At 43.9% G+C, this 20,420-nt stretch overlaps 1 protein-coding gene across 2 annotated transcripts in view; it reads left to right on the top strand.

The window, feature by feature from the left end:
• NECAB3 (N-terminal EF-hand calcium binding protein 3) overlaps positions 1–20,420 on the top strand; it is a 160,906-nt gene that overhangs the window by 81,366 nt on the left and 59,120 nt on the right. Inside the window, exons 7-10 of one of the 2 annotated variants that reach the window (XM_075349931.1) lie at positions 1,764–1,876; positions 1,957–2,024; positions 15,792–15,848; positions 19,383–19,495. In XM_075349931.1, the coding sequence (XP_075206046.1) occupies positions 1,764–1,876; positions 1,957–2,024; positions 15,792–15,848; positions 19,383–19,495 (351 nt within the window). The remainder of the gene's footprint in view (positions 1–1,763; positions 1,877–1,956; positions 2,025–15,791; positions 15,849–19,382; positions 19,496–20,420) is intronic. The other variant, XM_075349932.1, reaches the window with a different exon arrangement.

Genomic DNA, 20,420 nt, shown 5'->3' with positions numbered 1-20,420 from the left:
TCCAGGTTCCTGGGGTAGGCCCTGCATATTAACAGGATGCAGTACCTTGTAGCTCCTGATAGGTTCAGGGGTGCTACATACCATGCTAATAGTATCCCACTCAAAAAGAATGAATGCTTTCATCCATTCTAAGAGTGCTTCAACAAACTATTCATTTAAGGGCGTGCATATTTATTCAACCACATTATTTTAATTTTTTATTTTTATTTTTCAGCCCAAAAATTTTCCGTTTATTTATCAATTGAGTTGTACAGATTGGTGATATTAAAGATGGAACAAGTTCTGAAATGATTCTTCTTGGTATGAGGGTATTTTTTTACAAGACAAAAACCTGACATTGTAACAGGAGTGTATAACCTCCCAAAATGGTGGCTAAATCATTAGTTGATTGTATATGAATACAATAATGAGACAATAAAATGAAGCAATGGCCAGAAACATTACAATCCAATCTTCTTACATTGTAGTATAGCTTTTTCTCTTAAAGAAATCTTTTCATAATATCAGTTTCCCCCCTACACCACCATAACCCCAAAACACATATATGGACATATCGGTCTTTGAACTGTAAGTTCATCAACACTTTTGTATCTCCTGTTTGTTGCTGCATTCCCCAATAATTAATGTTTATATATTAAAATGTAAATTATGTGATAAGTGTTTTGAGAGTGGCAGGGAAATTAACAACCTCCTGCATCACCAGATTGTTTCCCCGCCAAAATCAGTGTCATGAGGGACTATAGGGATAGCAGGAAACCGGGGCCCTAAGCTGACCCTCAGACTGGGGGTCCTGTATTATCCCTATTCTCAGAGATACCCCTAATGGTGGGGATGTTTGAGTCTCTTTCCTGGCCCTGCTCCTGACCAGCCCTGATCTTATACCCTCTTCCCCATGGGGGGCTGGGACAAGAGTGTGATTTAACCCACCAAAATAGAGAAATGCTTGTACACGGCACGCACATACAGGTATAAGATAATAAGAGTTTAGTAGGAAAACAAGAGAATGGTGGAAACAAGTATGACGGGTAAACTCCACAACAACACCAAGCACAAGCTACTCCCTTTTCAGTAAATTTGGGACACCACAGCACAAAGACCAACACAGCTGAAATGATAGGCGGCGTGGGTGGAAGATAACCTCCTAACTTAATTAGAGGAGCCGATATGATAGGCTTCCTTACAACATGTGATCCCAGAAGCCTAACAAACAGGCAAGCAGAGATTAACTCTTGCTAGCCTGTCTATGAATGAGCACACAGCTAGTCAATGCGCTAGTCTACCTGTGTACATCAGAAACACCAGAGAAACTATCTCGTAGAGTGTCAGAATCTTCAATGTGAACAGCGTCTGATGCCACCATTACAGTCGGTGAGTTTTCTGTAAAACTCCATGTGACAATTAGCCTCTTTAGCTGAATTAAGAGCTCACTGGCTGATTTCCTTTCTTGGCGCCTGATGTCACATAGATATTGAGCTTTCAATCAAACTGGTACTGGACAAGGAAACAACCTTGGGACACAGAGCCTTGTTAAATGCTCTGTCACACCCAGAGCTATTAACACCTCATTTGCATGTGAATGAAAACACTAAGTACATGGGAATGCAGCAACAAATAGAAGATACAAAGTGTTTACAGTTAAAAAAACCTACATGCCCATATATGCGGATTGGGGAGGGGGCGTTGTGCTTACTGAAAGATATCCTTTGAATATATTACAGTATTGTTGGGTTCTGTCTCATTTTTGTCTGTTTTGTGAATTCAAGACAGGATGTTGGAAAGCTTGAACCTAAGAGGGTTGGTCGTAAATGCAATCGTCGTACTCAAAAGTCTGGCAGTGTTGCACCTTCAGATGCCTATTCTGCTCTTCTGAAAAAAGGTATATTGATATTGTCATCTCTATATACAGGTTGTGAGCTTCTCTCTAATGCTGTGTATCTATGTCCCCATCTTTGGCAGATGGCGACACTCAATGGTCTCTACAGATTAATCGCTTGGAGCAGCTCATTGACAAGTTAGAGTGTACGGTAAGTGATAATAGTGAGAAAAGTGACCACCAATTTTCTATGTAATTGATCCATTTTTCTTTTGAGATATATATATATATACAGTAATCCAGCAAGATAGGAAGGGTGCTGCACCACTGTATGTCACTCAGCGATAACGCATGTGTGCTCGTCAAGGGCTGGGAATTACCGTATCCTGAGCGGGGGTGCTCGTCCAGAAGAAAAGTCCAGGTACCGATGGATGAGTGAAGGAAATGAGGGACCGCACTCCGTACCGCTGTGCAGGAATCTTTAGTTTATTAGACGGTGCAGGGTAAAAAGCAGGAGACGAGCTGTGAGCTGGCTCCCAGGTAGAGGACAACAGCTGTTTCGCCTAACTAATTAGGCTTCCACAGGTCCATATGTGGAGCTACAACGGCGCCCCCTATATAGGAGTGCTCACAGGTGCGTCGCATGCCACATAAAAACATACATAGGAGAATGTAATGTGCATATAAAACATGGAACACACCATGCCACAATACAAAACAATAAAAACAAGGTTATTACAAAACGATTATACCAAAAAAGAAGAAAGAAAGGACACCGAAGGAATACATATGCAAAATATGTCAAAGCACACATATATGGAGGACCTACAGAAAAATTGACAGATCCAGGCGATCATTTAACCCCAATGCCCCCTGAGCTCCATAATTAATGATTAGTTTGGCCTCAACTTGTAGTAAAAGTTGCTGAAGGTTTCCCCCCCTCGATGGGAGGACAACCTTCTGCAGGCCAGCAAAACGGAGGACATCAGGGTTACCATTATGATGCTCGCGGATGTGAGAAATCAGTCTAGGAGAACCTTTGCCTGACGTTACCGAATTGTAGTGCTCTCTGAACCTGACGTATAAACATCTGATTGTTTTGCCTATGTAAAATCTGCCACAAGGGCAGAAAATCACATAGACAATGAATTTAGTTTTACAAGAAATAAACTGGAGGACCGAATGTGAGTGCAAACCCACCTGTAGGGATCGGCCAGTGAGATGCAGGTTACAAAATCTGCAGTTGACACACCGGTAGTTACCCGGCGGGCAGCATCTATCGAGCCACACAGGGGGGCTGGTAAGTCTATTTCTCACTAGTTTATCCCGTAGGTTAACGCAACGTCTGAACGAGACCAAAGGATTAGCCTTGGTCATTTCAACCAAAGTAGGATCTCTTTCCAGAATGTGCCAATGCCTATACAAAGTTCTCCTAATGACCCATATTAAGAAGAAGAGTACTTTTGGTGCCAACAGGGGATACTGGACCACCGACTCGGAGACCAGTGGCTCCAAGGAGGTGGTCGCAGGCCCATCTGGGGGTAACTCAGGTGCGTTTAGAGCTACTGCCCCTTTAGAAAACGCACTCGATGGGGGGACAGGAAGAAACGCACGGGGCAGAGGGCGCAAGAGGAAATCTGTGTCCTGGCGGAATTGAATAGTCCCTCTGTCACTCAGTCTAGTGTGAACACAATCATCAACCTTTCCTCTCATTCTCTATCTCCTGACATGATTTCCGTACTTTCCAAGAGTCTGAAATTTTGTATTCCTGAACCTTTTGATTTTGCTGAGTTTAGGGTGGATTTGTTTAAAGCTATCCGTTAGATCCATTTATACAAACATTTTCAGTCTGCACCGGGCAGTCCGGGATCTACTCCGGAGGGCATATCCCGTGCACTGTTGATAGTAACCACTGCGATGTCACGGGTGCTTTTGACGCAGATGTGGTTCGGGACGCTGAGGTACTCCTCAGTCTGAATGAACCCCATCATGGCCCCGGTGTGGCTACTTCTGCGTTACCAGTGAATAGGTTCACTAAAGGGATTAAATCCGATTTTTATCCCCCCACGGTACCGGGTAATTTGGTGGACTTGTATCAGGATACTGTCCTTAAAGACATTGAGGCATTGATCTATACTAACCCCACTCAGAATCTGAGTCAGGGCGAATTGACTGCCATTCGCATTATGCGGGATTGGGAGGACACTGTGTTCCGCGAGGTGGATAAGGGGGGCAACATTGTCCTCCTGACACGGCAACAGTATGTCCAAGAGTGCCTCCGACAGTTATCTGACAAAGCCACCTATACCCCGTTGCCTAGCAACCCCATTCAGGAATTCAAGAAGTCTTTGGTGCTGCTCTTGAACAAGTTCGTTGGTCTAGGTGTTCTCTCGCAGACGCAGGCGGACAAATTGATCCCTCCTTACCCTACGAAGCCTTGCTGGTATTGTATACCCAAAGTCCATAAGAGTAGAGACAATCCCCCAGGCCGTCCTATAGTGGCTGGTGTCGGCTCATTAACGGAGCCTTTATCACACTATTTGGACTGGCTGCTAAGACCCATTCTTAGTCATATCCCCTCTTATGTCCAGGACACTGGTGACTTCCTGGCACTACTTAAAGGTATAACATGGCAGCAAGGCTTCCAACTAACATCAATTGACGTGGAGAGCCTTTATACCCGCATTCCCCAGCGTTTGGGGGTTCAAGCTGTGAAGGAAATGGTGGCACAGAGTGGGAAGGATGCTCGTTATTGCAATTTTGTGGAGGAGTCCCTTGATTTTGTTCTTTCTTGGAACGCATTTACTTTTTTGGACCGTTGGTACTTGCAGTGCGGGGGTACCGCTATGGGTACCCCTGTCTCTTGTGCCATGGCCAATATATTTTTGGGATCTTTCGAGAGCAAGTATGTGTTTTCCGATACCAACCCCTTTTTGAGGTATATTCGCCACTATTTGAGGTATGTGGATGACATATTCATTGTATGGGATGGCACGGAGGATTTATTCTCTGATTTTGTGTCGCATCTTAACAAATCGAATACAATGAATATGTCCTTCACTTCCTCTTTTGGTGGCGATACCCTCAATTTTTTGGACGTTAAGGTTTCCATCAGGGATGGTAATATTCACACTCAATTGTTTAGGAATCCGACGGCATCCAACTCACTCTTACATTTCCAGAGCGCACGCCCCCTCCATACTAAGACGGCTTTACCGTACAGTCAATTTTTGCGGGTACGCAGGGCTAATAGTTCTGAGGAGACTTTTCTCCAGCAGTCAATGGAATTAAAGGAAAGGCTTCAGCAAAGGGGTTATCCTGAGGAGTTGATTGATTCTGCTTTTGAGAGGGCTAGATCTGGTGTCCATTGTTCTAATCGCATGGGCCGCCCTGACAGAAAGATTGATGATCTGAATAGATTTGTGTTTAGCTTTCGGTTCGGTCCCTTGGAGCATGTCATTAGGAGAACTTTGTATAGGCATTGGCACATTCTGGAAAGAGATCCTACTTTGGTTGAAATGACCAAGGCTAATCCTTTGGTCTCGTTCAGACGTTGCGTTAACCTACGGGATAAACTAGTGAGAAATAGAATTACCAGCCCCTCTGTGTGGCTCGATAGATGCTGCCCGCCGGGTAACTACCAGTGTGGCAACTGCAGATTTTGTAACCTGCATCTCACTGGCCGATCCCTACAGGTGGGTTCGCACTCACATTCGGTCCTCGAGTTTATTTCATGTAAAACTAAATTCGTTGTCTATGTGATATTCTGCCCTTGTGGCAGATTTTACATAGGCAAAACAATCAGATGTTTATACGTCAGGTTCAGGGAGCACTACAATTCGGTAACGTCAGGCAACGGTTCTCCTAGACTGATTTCTCACATCCGCGAGCATCATAATGGTAACCCTGATGTCCTCCGTTTTGCTGGCCTGCAGAAGGTTGTCCTCCCATCGAGGGGGGGAAACCTTCAGCAACTTTTACTACAAGTTGAGGCCAAACTAATCATTTATTATGGAGCTCAGGGGGCATTGGGGTTAAATGATCGCGTGGATATGTCAGTTTTTCTGTAGGTCCTCCATATATGTGTGCTTTGACATATTTTGCATATGTATTCCTTCGGTGTCCTTTCTTTCTTCTTTTTTGGTATAATCGTTTTGTAATAACCTTGTTTTTATTGTTTTGTATTGTGGCATGGTGTGTTCCATGTTTTATATGCACATTACATTCTCCTATGTATGTTTTTATGTGGCATGCGACGCACCTGTGAGCACTCCTATATAGGGGGCGCCGTTGTAGCTCCAAATATGGACCTGTGGAAGCCTAATTAGTTAGGCGAAACAGCTGTTGTCCTCTACCTGGGAGCCAGCTCACAGCTCGTCTCCTGCTTTTTACCCTGCACCGTCTAATAAACTAAAGATTCCTGCACAGCGGTACGGAGTGCGGTCCCTCATATCCTTCACTCATCCATATATATATATACAGTGCCTACAAGTAGTATTCAACCCCCTGCAGATTTAGCAGGTTTGATAAGATGCAAATAAGTTAGAGCCTGCAAACTTCAAACAAGAGCAGGATTTATTAACAGATGCATAAATCTTACAAACCAACAAGTTATGTTGCTCAGTTAAATTTTAATAAATTTTCAACATAAAAGTGTGGGTCAATTATTATTCAACCCCTAGGTTTAATATTTTGTGGAATAACCCTTGTTTGCAATTACAGCTAATAATCATCTTTTATAAGACCTGATCAGGCCGGCACAGGTCTCTGGAGTTATCTTGGCCCACTCCTCCATGCAGATCTTCTCCAAGTTATCTAGGTTCTTTGGGTGTCTCATGTGGACTTTAGTCTTGAGCTCCTTCCACAAGTTATCAATTGGGTTAAGGTCAGGAGACTGACTAGGCCACTGCAACACCTTGATTTTTTCCCTCTTGAACCAGGCCTTGGTTTTGTTGTCTGTGTGCTTTAGGTCGTTGTCTTGTTGGAAGATGAAATGATGACCCATCTTAAGATCCTTGATGGAGGAGCGGAGGTTCTTGGCCAAAATCTCCAGGTAGGCCGTGCTATCCATCTTCCCATGGATGCGGACCAGATGGCCAGGCCCCTTGGCTGAGAAACAGCCCCACAGCATGATGCTGCCACCACCATGCTTGACTGTAGGGATGGTATTCTTGGGGTCGTATGCAGTGCCATCCAGTCTCCAAACGTCACGTGTGTGGTTGGCACCAAAGATCTCGATCTTGGTCTCATCAGACCAGAGAACCTTGAACCAGTCTGTCTCAGAGTCCTCCAAGTGATCATGAGCAAACTGTAGACGAGCCTTGACATGATGCTTTGAAAGTAAAGGTACCTTACGAGCTCGTCTGGAACGGAGACCATTGCGGTGGAGTACGTTACTTATGGTATTGACTGAAACCAATGTCCCAACTACCATGAGATCTTCCCGGAGCTCCTTCCTTGTTGTCCTTGGGTTAGCCTTGACTCTTCGGACAAGCCTGGCCTCGGCACGGGAGGAAACTTTCAAAGGCTGTCCAGGCCGTGGAAGGCAAACAGTAGTTCCATAAGCCTTCCACTTCCGGATGATGCTCCCAACAGTGGAGACAGGTAGGCCCAACTCCTTGGAAAGGGTTTTGTACCCCTTGCCAGCCTTGTGACCCTCCACGATCTTGTCTCTGATGGCCTTGGAATGCTCCTTTGTCTTTCCCATGTTGACCATGTATGAGTGCTGTTCACAAGTTTGGGGAGGGTCTTAATTAGTCAGAAAAGGCTGGAAAAAGAGATAATTAATCCAAACATGTGAAGCTCATTGTTCTTTGTGCCTGAAATACTTCTTAATACTTTAGGGGAACCAAACAGAATTCTGGTGGTTTGAGGGGTTGAATAATAAATGACCCTCTGAATAAACTTTTCTCAATTTAAAAAAAAAAAAAAAAAAGAAATAACATTCTTTTTTGCTGCAGTGCATTTCACACTTCCAGGCTGATCTACAGTCCCCAAATGTCACAATGCCAAGTTAATTCCGAATGTGTAAACCTGCTAAATCTGCAGGGGGTTGAATACTACTTGTAGGCACTATATATATATATATATATATATATATATATATATATATATGGTATATACATACAGTACAGACCAAAAGTTTGGACACACCTTCTCAGGCATCAAAACTATGAATTAACACATGTGGAATGAAATATTTAACAAAAAAGTGTTGAACAACTGAAAATATGTCTTATATTCTAGGTTCTTCAAAGTAGCCACCTTTTGCTTTGATTATTGCTTTGCACACTCTTGGCATTCTCTTTATGAGCTACAAGAGGTAGTCACCGGAAATGGTCTTCCAACAGTCTTGAATGAGTTCCCAGAGATGCTTAGCACTTGTTGGCCCTTTTGCCTTCACTCTGCAGTCCAGCTCACCCCAAACCATCTCAATTGGGTCAGTTCTGGCGTAGCACCCCATCACTCTCCTTCTTAGTCAAATAGCCCTTACACAGCCTGGAGGTGTGTTTGAGGTCATTGTCCTGTTGAAAAATAAATGATGATCCAACTAAACATGCTGGTTCAGTATGGCTTCAATTTTGAATAAATCCTGAACAGTGTCACCAGCAAAGCACCCCCACACTATCACACCTCCTCCTACATGCTTCACGGTGGGAACCAGGCATGTAGAGTCCATCCGTTCACCTTTTCTGCGTCACAGAAAGACACAGTGGTTGGATCCAAAGATCTCAAATTTGGACTCATCAGACCAAAGCACAGATTTCCACTGGTCTAATGGCCATTGCTTGTGTTCTTTAGCCCAAGCAATTCTCTTCTGCTTGTTGCCTGTCCTTAGCAGTGGTTTGCTAGCAGCTATTTTACCATGAAGGCCTGCTGCACAAAGTCTCCTCTTAACAGCTGTTCTAGAGATGTGTCTGCTGCTAGAACTCTGTATGGCATTGACCTGGTCTCTAATCTGAGCTGCTGTTAACCTGCGATTTCTGAGGCTGGTGACTCAGATAAACTTATCCTCCGCAGCAGAGGTGACTCTTGGTCTTCCTTTCTTGAGGCGGTCCTCATGTGAGCCAGTTTCTTTGTAGCGTTTGATGGTTTTTGCCACTGTACTTGGGGACTGTTTCAAAGTTTTCCCAATTTTTTGGACTGACTGACCTTCATTTCTTAAAGAAATGATGGCCACTCATTTATCTTTACTTAGAATTTGTATTATGGCAAGAAAAAAGCAGCTAACAGTCTATTCAGTAGGACTATCAGCTGTGTATCCACCAGACTTTGGCACAACACAACTGATGGTCCCAACCCCATTTATAAGACAAGAAATCCCACTTATTAACCCTGACAGGGCACACCTGTGAAGTGAAAACCATTTCCGGTGACTACCTCTTGAAACTCATCAAGAGAATGCCAAGAGTGTGCAAAGCGGTAATCAAAGCAAAAGGTGGCTACTTTGAAGAACCTAGAAAATAACACATATTTTTAGTTGTTTCACACTTTTTTGTTAAGTATTTCATTCCACATGTGTTAATTCATAGTTTTGATGCCTTCAATGTGAATCTACAATTTTCAGAGTCATGAAAATAAAGAAAACTCTTTGAATGAGAAGGTGTATCCAAACTTTTGGTCTGTACTATATATATATATATATATATATATACAGTATATATAATTGTACATCTGTTTCTATTATACATGAAGCATTGTGTTGACGTGTTAATGAAACCAGAAATTTCTTTGATTTTGGATATTATACAGTTAGGTCCAGAAATATTTGGACAGTGACACAATTTTCGCGAGTTGGGCTCTGCATGCCACCACATTGGATTTGAAATGAAACCTCTACAACAGAATTCAAGTGCAGATTGTAACGTTTAATTTGAAGGTTTGAACAAAAATATCTGATAGAAATTGTAGGAATTGTACACATTTCTTTACAAACACTCCACATTTTAGGAGGTCAAAAGTAATTGGACAAATAAACCAAACCCAAACAAAATATTTTTATTTTCAATATTTTGTTGCGAATCCTTTGGAGGCAATCACTGCCTTAAGTCTGGAACCCATGGACATCACCAAATGCTGGGTTTCCTCCTTCTTAATGCTTTGCCAGGCCTTTACAGCCGCAGCCTTCAGGTCTTGCTTGTTTGTGGGTCTTTCCGTCTTAAGTCTGGATTTGAGCAAGTGAAATGCATGCTCAATTGAGTTAAGATCTGGTGATTGACTTGGCCATTGCAGAATGTTCCACTTTTTTGCACTCATGAACTCCTAGGTAGCTTTGGCTGTATGCTTGGGGTCATTGTCCATCTGTACTATGAAGCGCCGTCCGATCAACTTTGCGGCATTTGGCTGAATCTGGGCTGAAAGTATATCCCGGTACACTTCAGAATTCATACGGCTACTCTTGTCTGCTGTTATGTCATCAATAAACACAAGTGACCCAGTGCCATTGAAAGCCATGCATGCCCATGCCATCACGTTGCCTCCACCATGTTTTACAGAGGATGTGGTGTGCCTTGGATCATGTGCCGTTCCCTTTCTTCTCCAAACTTTTTTCTTCCCATCATTCTGGTACAGGTTGATCTTTGTCTCATCTGTCCATAGAATACTTTTCCAGAACTGAGCTGGCTTCATGAGGTGTTTTTCAGCAAATTTAACTCTGGCCTGTCTATTTTTGGAATTGATGAATGGTTTGCATCTAGATGTGAACCCTTTGTATTTACTTTCATGGAGTCTCCTCTTTACTGTTGACTTAGAGACAAATACACCTACTTCACTGAGAGTGTTCTGGACTTCAGTTGATGTTGTGAACGGGTTCTTCTTCACCAAAGAAAGTATGCGGTGATCATCCACCACTGTTGTCATCCGTGGACGCCCAGGCCTTTTTGAGTTCCCAAGCTCACCAGTCAATTCCTTTTTTCTCAGAATGTACCCGACTGTTGATTTTGCTACTCCAAGCATGTCTGCTATCTCTCTGATGGATTTTTTTCTTTTTTTTCAGCCTCAGGATGTTCTGCTTCACCTCAATTGAGAGTTCCTTAGACCGCATGTTGTCTGGTCACAGCAACAGCTTCCAAATGCAAAACCCCACACCTGTAATCAACCCCAGACCTTTTAACTACTTCATTGATTGCAGGTTAACGAGGGAGACGCCTTCAGAGTTAATTGCAGCCCTTAGAGTCCCTTGTCCAATTACTTTTGGTCCCTTGAAAAAGAGGAGGCTATGCATTACAGAGCTATGATTCCTAAACCCTTTCTCCGATTTGGATGTGAAAACTCTCATATTGCAGCTGGGAGTGTGCACTTTCAGCCCATATTATATATATAATTGTATTTCTGAACATGTTTTTGTAAACAGCTAAAATAACAAAACTTGTGTCACTGTCCAAATATTTCTGGACCTAACTGTAAGTAACCCTCTGCTCTGACATAACTGAAAAGTTCCTAAAATCACAATAATACATAGATCTCCTTTATGGCATTGAGTAAAAGTCAGATATGTTTATTTGGTCTATCTCCTTGGATAATTAAAACAATAATGTAGGATAACAAGGATAACACTCAGGTAGTGTACATGTTTATTAGAAACACTGAAATTAACTTACATCACTTTGAAGGTCATAAATTCCTGGTGAAGTGACATCCAAGATAAGTTCAACAGCAAGTGCTCTCCAACTTCAAAGATCTTATGTCAGTCACAAACCTGCTTGGATCCAGGATCAAAATCCACTTCCTCCCCTCCTTCTTAGCGTACCGAGGTCAACCTACAGTGGAACCTTGGTTTAGGAGAACAATCCATTCTGGGAGTGTGCTGGTAAACCAAGTTACTCTAGTAAAGCAAAATTTCCCATAGGAAATAATGCAAGCTTAGACAATTTGTTCCACAGCTTGTTCAATGTCCCATCCTGGTCCCCTATTGTGCCATTCCACACATGCACAAGCACACACAAACACACACACACACACACACATACACATACGATATTATGCTCACCTTACCTTCCGTTCCCTCGCCGGCCTCCTGGTTCTAAAGTCCGCCGGTACAGGATGTGTATCGAGAAACCATCGTGACTGATGCCGGAGTTTCCGTTGCCAGAGTGCTGACGTCATAGGCATGAGCCGCTTTCCTCTGATTGGTCAGCGCGCTGCCTTTGAGAAGCGTCTGACAGCGGACGTTTCTCCATAGTCTCGATGGTTACCCAATACACATCCTGTACCGGTGGACTACAAGAACCAGGAGGCCAGCGAGGGAACGGAAGGTAAGGTGAGCATAATATGTGTGTGTGCATGCGTGTTTGTGCGTATTTGTGTGTGTTTGTGCAGACTAGAAGAGCGGGTCAGAACACGGTGAAAGTACGGAACCGGAAGTGTGTGCGGTGAGTATTTGTTCATACAGCAAAGCATGCTCATAAACTGAGTTACAAATTTACAGCAAGCTTTGCTCGTATAGCGAAATACTCGCACACCAAGTTACTCGTAAACCGAGGTTCCACTGTAATTAGTTTCAGCCCATGGCAGCATGCTATGGGGTTCATGAGTCGGGGGGCCTGTAACAGTGTCAGCATTGGGGTCCCCATCCAGCACCGTACTTTCAGCTGTATCGGCATCACAGATGCTGATATAGTTGAAAGCATCATTCTCCATCGGCATCTGAGATCTGAAGTCTTAGTGCAGCTGGCCCGATGACGTCCCTTCATCATGCCTCCTGTTGCAATATATGTAAAAAAAAGAAATATGAAAAAATGGGTCTCCCCATTTTTCATATCCAGCACAGGAACAGCAGCAGCTGTGGGCTGAAACCCTCAGCTATCTGCTGTACCTTGGCTGGTTATGAAAAATAGAGGGGATTCCACGCTTTTTTAAATATTTGTTTTATTCAGAAAAAAAATGACGTGGGGTCCCACCCATTTTTCACATCCAGCACAGGAACAGCAGCCACAGTGGGCTGCAACCCTCAGCTATCTTCTGTACCTTGGCTGGTTATGAAAAATAGAGGGGATTCCGCGCTTTTTTAAATATTTGATTTATTCAGAAAAAAATGACGTGGGGTCCCACCCATTTTTCACATCCAGCACAGGAACAGCAGCCACAGTAGGCTGCAACCCTCAGCTATCTTCTGTACCTTGGCTGGTTATGAAAAATAGAGGGGATCCCACGCTTTTTTTATTATTTGATTTATTCAGAAAAAAAAATGTACGTGGAGTCCGCCCCCATTTTTCATGTCCAGCACAGGAACAGCAGCAGCTGCGGGCTCCAACCCTCAGCTATCTGCTGTACCTTTTCTGGTGCTGGACCCGGCTCTTCCCGTTGCCCTGGTGTGCTGGCAAACGGGGTAATAAATGGGGATGATGCCAGCTGTGAATTGCCAGCTCGCATCAAGCCCTGGCATTAGCAATGGGTGGACGTCTAGCAGACACCCCCATTATGAATTCCATTATTTGAAAGTAACAACAAAATTTGATTAGAACGAAAACCCCCGACTCAATCCCGCGTTGACCAATTTATTAAAATGCAAAATCCATTTAGATGTCCCCCGACGTTCTCCAAAGTTGATCTTGAAAAGATATAAAAATAGAAATTAGTTAGATAAATAAACACAAAACACGCTAAAAATATTCCAAATTAATTCCCTGTCTAATCTCTAATCCAGGTATGCCGTCATCTAAATCTGGGGTGCCCACATCGATCCCATTCTTGCTGGCATATTCAATGGGGAACATAACGTCCCCCATTGACTGTGAGAGCAGCCCCTGCAGGCACACCACACACACACTGGTGTTTGCTTCCCTGCAGTGACCTGGACCTCATAAGGTCAGTCCAGGTCACCGCAGTGGTCCACACAGTAGTGTGTGTGTGTGTGTGTGTGTGTGTGTGTGTGTGTGTGTGCGTGCAGGTACAATGAGGTCACAGGGGCAAGTGAGTTCATACCCCTAACCCCGTGGTGCCATTACCACGCGATATCGCTACCCGCAACCGGATTGCGCAGCACTGACATTACAGGGTTAGGTGAGTCCACTGTGAACTCACCCCACCTGACCCCATGCCATGCTATCCAGTGCCAATATCGCTGGTCGCTCAGCAGTGACATCACCGGGACAGGCGATGAACGCTGATGTCCTGGCACTGACATGCTGCTGTCAGCTTGTTCCTCCGGTCTGTTCTCCAGCTGATCATGTCGCGTCCTCTAATCAGCTGTTCCTGGGGGAGGTCTCAACTTCTGTTGTGACCGCGCGCGCTCCTGTGGTCACAATGAGAGCAGAAGATGCGAGGGTGCATGTGCTGCCCTCTCAGGCGCAAGAAAAGAATAACAGAGGGTCACACGATATTCACAAAGATGGCGCCAACTCTGACGCCATCTTGGTGAAGAAATTAGTAAAAGGCTTTTCTAGTAAAATAAACAGAAATAACAGAGAGGGGGAGGAATGACAGGCAGGGGGATGGGAATCCCTATGAATACCCCCCAGCTATTATCTGATCCTCAGCTGCTGTTACTCAATAAAAATAAAATCCACAAAAAAGAGAGAAAGACCTCGCATTACCTTGCACAGGTGCTCAGGAGAAAAAGCGTCAATACAGAAAGGAATAACTCCGGCACACTGTATGTTTCCCAAAGAGAAAAAGATGGACACAAGAAAGTTGATTTCAAATCCTTTTCTTTTATTCAATGTGAAAAAGTGAACAAGTGCTGTACAAAACAAAAGGTCCGCCAGGAACAATGTTTCGGCCAAGAGGCCTTCCTCAGGTCGACAGACTAGAATGGACAGGAATCACTGGAGATCAGCAAGCACAATGTATATATGTGCTTACCACCTGCACAAAGAGTATGCGTAATCACGAACAGCGTATAAGCTGTGACATGAAGGAACTGCACTTGTAGGGAAGTGGTAGTGTCATCACACGGTACTATTAGTCAGGGAAGGTTCAAATGATATCCGCACATATGGTTTGAACACAAGTCCCTGTGTGTTATAGTAGGAGACCGCACACGGAAAGGTAGGTTGTCTAGAGGCTGTAGAAATGAGACCTCCAGTGACGTAAAAGATCTAGCACGATATGGCACTGTATATAGTATGCGGGTCGTGGTACATAGAGAGGCCGGGGGATCCTGAGAGGTGATTTACCAGAACTCAGAGTCAGAAGGGGGCGCTGTAAGGTCCAGGAATAAATGGAAAGTCAGAAGCGTCTAGGGATTAGCTTAGGAAAGGGCCCACGGAATCTGGCTGTCAAAATCCAGGAAACTGGCAGGCCTGTGCCTCTGGTGCAGTGTGTGCAGACCGCGTGTCACCACACAGGACGCGCGGTCCGGAGTTATTCCTTTCTGCTGTTACTCAACAAGCTGCAGATTTTACAAACTTTACTTTTTTGGGTTTCAAAACCTAAACATCCGAGCTGACCACTACAGGTATGTAGATAATCAGCCTGATAGTGCCAGTATAGCACTGGCTTTAGGTTATAAACGAAAATCCTGGAGATTGGTTCCCTTTAAGGGGGTTGTCTACTTGCTGTGCTAGCTATGCTAGAGGATGCATGGAAATCCTTGTAGAATAAAGCTACGTATTTTTAGAATTGCCTTCACATACTCCTTCATGAACAGTAGATCTAGAAGTTGAGTATAGGATGCGTACTAGCTTGCAGCAGAACTTTGCATCTCTCTGTAATAAAAGCCATAGCCCCTTTTAACTAAACACACTTGTTATTTTGTGAAAAGTTGATGGTTTGAACTGGCATAATGGTTAATATTGGATCAATTTGCTGTCCGTTGAGTACACGGACAACACACTACCCAAAAATATGGCCATCTGAACCCGGTTTAAGATTATGACGACCAGCAGCAAATGGGCACCAAATTTCATCCAGACATATGGCTGGAGAAATTCTGCAGATGCTTAGGAGAATTAGCGTCTCAATATATAGCGTTTTCTCCACTTTATCATTAATAGATATCATTTATTAGACATAATTCTCATAACTTTGTTCTCACAAGCAGAGTCCACGGCTACATCCTGTGCAGGAAGATATGACTTCTAGTACGACACAGATGGTAAGATGTCTTATTAAAGTAATGAGACATAAGTGACATCTGCTGAACTGAAGACTAAATAATCCATCTGTGGTTAAGGGAAATGTTAATTGTCTTATATATATAATAGACTTAAAGGTATATTCCACTTTGCTATGGGTTATATTAAAATATAATTATTGTGATATGTCCTCACAGTTTCCAAGATCTGATTGTTGCCATTCCATAGAAACTATTTGGATTACTTTTAGTGGATAAAATAGGTATTGGTCACGTAATGGGTTTCTAGGATTACAATGTACAGTCTGTCCAGTTGACAGACTTTTGTTCAATTTTGTTCCCTGGGAGACAGCAGGCTCTCCAAGCAGAGCACTTGGAAATGGAATATCCCTTTAAGACTATGTTCCCACAATGAGCGCTTGGTGAGTTTGATGTTACAGAATTTCTGCACCTATTATGTAAATTAGGTTACTTGTGCTTTTTTATAGCATTTTTGTATGCTTTTTTTTAACATGCATTTTTATTGAGTTTTTTACGCTGCGTTTTTTTGGTTCTGTTTGGTGTGTCATGCTTTGTTTTTGAAACTTCCTGGTATTTGGCTTTGGCAAAACTTTGTTGAAATTTTTCTGTGCGGATTACATACATTTTTATGTGTTTCTGTAGCGGAATCGCATTAAAAACGTGTTTTTTTTTAATTGCAGATTTGCAGCATCTAATGCAAATCTATGGGGAAAACCTAAACAGAATACTCAGCGCAAGAGAAATTGACATGACACGAATTAAAAAAGTGCAAACAAGTATGGAGGGTACCAATTCTCTCCCTAGGATCACTCCTGACACAAGGAAACAAGCATATAGGAACAAAAAAGTAGAAAAAATGTGCCATGGATAGGGAGATCACCATAAAAAATTCCAATTTTTATTAACAATTAAGCACAAACAGTAAGTGGACCATACCATGTTAAAAACAATTAAAAAGCCAAAGGCTAGTAGAATACATGATTCACAAACCCTCAATGAATATCAATAATACAACCCCTAATACAGCAATACAGAATATATATACAATTGTATATTCCAACTCATGCAGGCATAAGAAAGTCCAATGTATTAAATGAAAGTAATACATATACACATATAATCTGAAGGACAATATTATGCAACTCCCAGAAATGTATGGTGTTGCTCCAATGCATGTACAAACAAAATGCCTCAGCAAATAGTTGAATTAATTAAAAAGGTGAATAGACCCCTCAAAAGATGTACAAGAATTGGTATGGGGGAAAGAGTTGAAGGTATACCAGCCTGGGAGAGCCAAGTGGAACAGATCTGTATGGGGCGAGGGTGAGAAACGCAGCGCAGGTCAGTTTACACAGTGGTAAACAGAAGCACAGTAGGAATGAGCGTTCTATTAATCCCATCCATTTTGCTGGAACTGTAAGGCTACTTTCACACTTCAGTCATTTCAAATCCACCAGGTCCGTCGTTGCGACTGAACAACAGATCCGTCGATTTTTAGCTATCAACGGACGCAATGGATGAGTGAACGGAATCCTGTGAACCAACTGATTCGTCGTGTCCGTTACATCCATTTTGCGTCCGTTTTACGACGGATCCGTCATGATCCGTTTGCGTTGGGACAGCCAAATGGGAGTGCCAGACATGTTGGGCATGCTCAGTAGAACATGACGGAATCCAGCACTGGATTCCATTGTGTGACATATTACAGCTGGAATCCTGCACCCCAGACAACCATTATACCTCTTGACGGATTGCGACGTAATCCTGCACAGTGGGTTTTTTTGACACTCCAAAAAACGTTACAGTGTCAGTTCTTTCCACTCGACGGTCAGTCATTCCACCACTGATCCGTCGCGCGGCTGATGCAACTGTGGCGCCCTGGACAAGCCAGGTCGTCACAGGTACTACACCAACACACCCCACACCCCGGCTAGGCACACCTAGGTCAAACACAAATACTTGTTGCCTTCCTCCAGGGGCTGATGTCCACACCAGGGGGTGGGCCAGGCGGTTGGTCCCGCCCACCGATGAGTTCACAGTCCTGGAGGCAGGAAAAGTAGGCAGATGAGTTTTGGAGTTAGAGAAGTGAAGTGGTAGACGAGCAGCCTGACGGTGTCCGGGTGTGTGGCCCGGGCACATACAGCAAGGTTGGCAGATGGTCGTGACCGTCTGCAGGAGAGGCTGATTGGAGTGAACCGTAAGGACCGGGGATGGGTGGTGGCCCGCCGGTACCGGATCGGGGAGTGAAGAGAAGCCAGCACCATTCGGCAGGGCCTACGGACCCCGACCAGGCTAGGAGTCGCCGTAAAACTGGTCAAATCCGTTAGCGAAGGGAACCTCCGGGGTTTCCCAGCAGTCAAGACCCGATTGAAGGCAGCAGCTCACACCGTAAAGGGAAACACAGTCACCGCCAAGGCTACAGTTCCCAGGGCCAGAGCCTGTAGGCAAAAGGGGCTCCCTCAGCATCCATCCAAGCTGGGGAGCGGGTTATCGGTGGGAAGCCATTGGAACCGTAAACACAACACAGGTGCAGGGAAAGGCAGTCACCATCAACCTACCGGGAGGAGAACAAACGCAGCCGTCTGTGGGACCCGTCCAGCCGTTTGTTTGACCAGAGACTCCGTGTGAATTACTGGCTGAGTGAGTACCACCGTTCCCGTGATACCATATTTTCTCAAGGCAATGGATTGTGACTGATGGAAAAAGACTGAAGTGTGAAAGTAGCCTTAAGCGGGCTTTACACGCTGCGACATCGCTAACCGATGCTAGTGATGCCGAGCGCGATAGCACCGCCCCCATCGTACGGCCGATATGTGGTGATCGCTGTCGTAGCGAACATTATCGCTTCGGCAGCGTCACACGCACATACCTGCTCTGCAACGACGCTGTGACCGGCGATCCGCCTCCTTTCTAAGGGGGAGGTTTGTTCAGCGTCACAGCGACGTCACAGCAGCGTCACTGAACCGCCGCCCAATAGAAAAGGAGGGGTTGAGATGAGCGGCCGGAACATGCCGCCCACCTCCTTCCTTCCTCCTTTTCTGGTGGACGCAGGTAAGGAGATGTTTGTCGTTCCAGCGGCATCACACAGAGCGATGTGTGATGCCGCAGGAACGACAAACAACATTGTACCTGTCGCTGCAGCGATATTAAGGAAATGAGCAACGTGACAACAAGCAACGATTTTTGACGTTTTTGTGCTCGTTGTTCGTCGCTCATTTGCGTTACACGCTGCGATGTCGGTAACGGCGCCGGATGTGCGTCACTAACAACGTGACCCCGACGATATATTGTTACCGATGTCGCAGCGTGTAAAGCCCCCTTTAGACACTGCGATTTTGACAAGGCTAAAATACACAGCGTCAAAAATGCACCAAAAGCTCATTGTGGGAATGTGGCCAAAGTAATTTGAAGTGTATGAAAAAAATTCAAGTTAATTCAGGTAGCAGGTTGTAAACATGATTTTGCTGTATAGTCATTTATGAATGCATATTCAAGCTAGTCTCTATTTTTGACTATTTTTGTTCTGCTCTGTAGGAGATCCTGGTGGCCCAGAGAAAGCTGTCAGTAAATGGAATTTATATGGATCAGTTCAAAATTGAACTGAAGAATTATAGTGAATTTTCTGCTACACAAGAAAATTGTTTACAGTAAGTATGCCTAAAATTAATTCCAGTATGTTCTGACATTTTTGTTGAAAGTTTTTTTTGTCAGTTCCCTTCCACCAGTCTTCTTAATAGAGCATTGGTCAACAATGTACAAAAATGAGCACTAAAGAAAAAGGTCTTCCCTAAAAAAATATATAAAACCCTAAAATAGAATACGAAAACCTTTGCTCTATCCTGAAGTAGTACAGGTAGAATTTAGAAAAAAATCTAATACTGTATTTGTTATCTTACTATTGATTCGCTGTGCTTACATTGATTTACTATAATTGTACTATTGCTCTTTGGCACATTGGTATACAGTCTAGTAATGAGTTATATTTCAATGCCTTAAAGGGAACCTGTCACCGGATGATCATAATACTCACCTACGTCATCTACACTAGCCAACAGTGAGATTCTGCGCAGGCTCACTTTGATCTGAACGGTCAGCTAGTGTAGATGACGTGTGAACGCGTTATCCACACTAGCTTCAGAAAGACGACAAAGATGGCCAAAAGTGGAGGTGCGAGACCTGGAGAACGGAGACGCCCATCCGACCAGTCTGCTCTGCACCGACCGTTAGGTGAGTATTATGAACATCCGGTGACAGGTTCAGTTTAAGGTGGATATACATATTAGATGACCAACCTTGTTGCTTTTGGCAGAACCAGACAACCATCTAATGTTGATAGGGTTGTTCTGACACCCAGTCCAGCAGCAGACATTGGAGTGATCATGAGCTGCTGGACGTCAAAGGGCCCATATACTGTTATTGCACAGGGGCCCATTTCAGTCTGCCAGTAATCTATGGTATATGGCCAGCTATAGTTATTGATTTGTCTTAATTTAAATTGCTCTTTCACCTGTAATTTTCCATTCAGATGCCTAATATACAGAACTATCAGGCAGATTTATGAAAACTGTTCAA

This window comes from Anomaloglossus baeobatrachus, chromosome 5 (assembly GCF_048569485.1).
Source record: "Anomaloglossus baeobatrachus isolate aAnoBae1 chromosome 5, aAnoBae1.hap1, whole genome shotgun sequence".
NCBI lineage: Eukaryota > Metazoa > Chordata > Amphibia > Anura > Aromobatidae > Anomaloglossus > Anomaloglossus baeobatrachus.
Note: the sequence above shows the minus strand (reverse complement) of the source record. Positions and strands in the feature narration are given on the sequence as shown.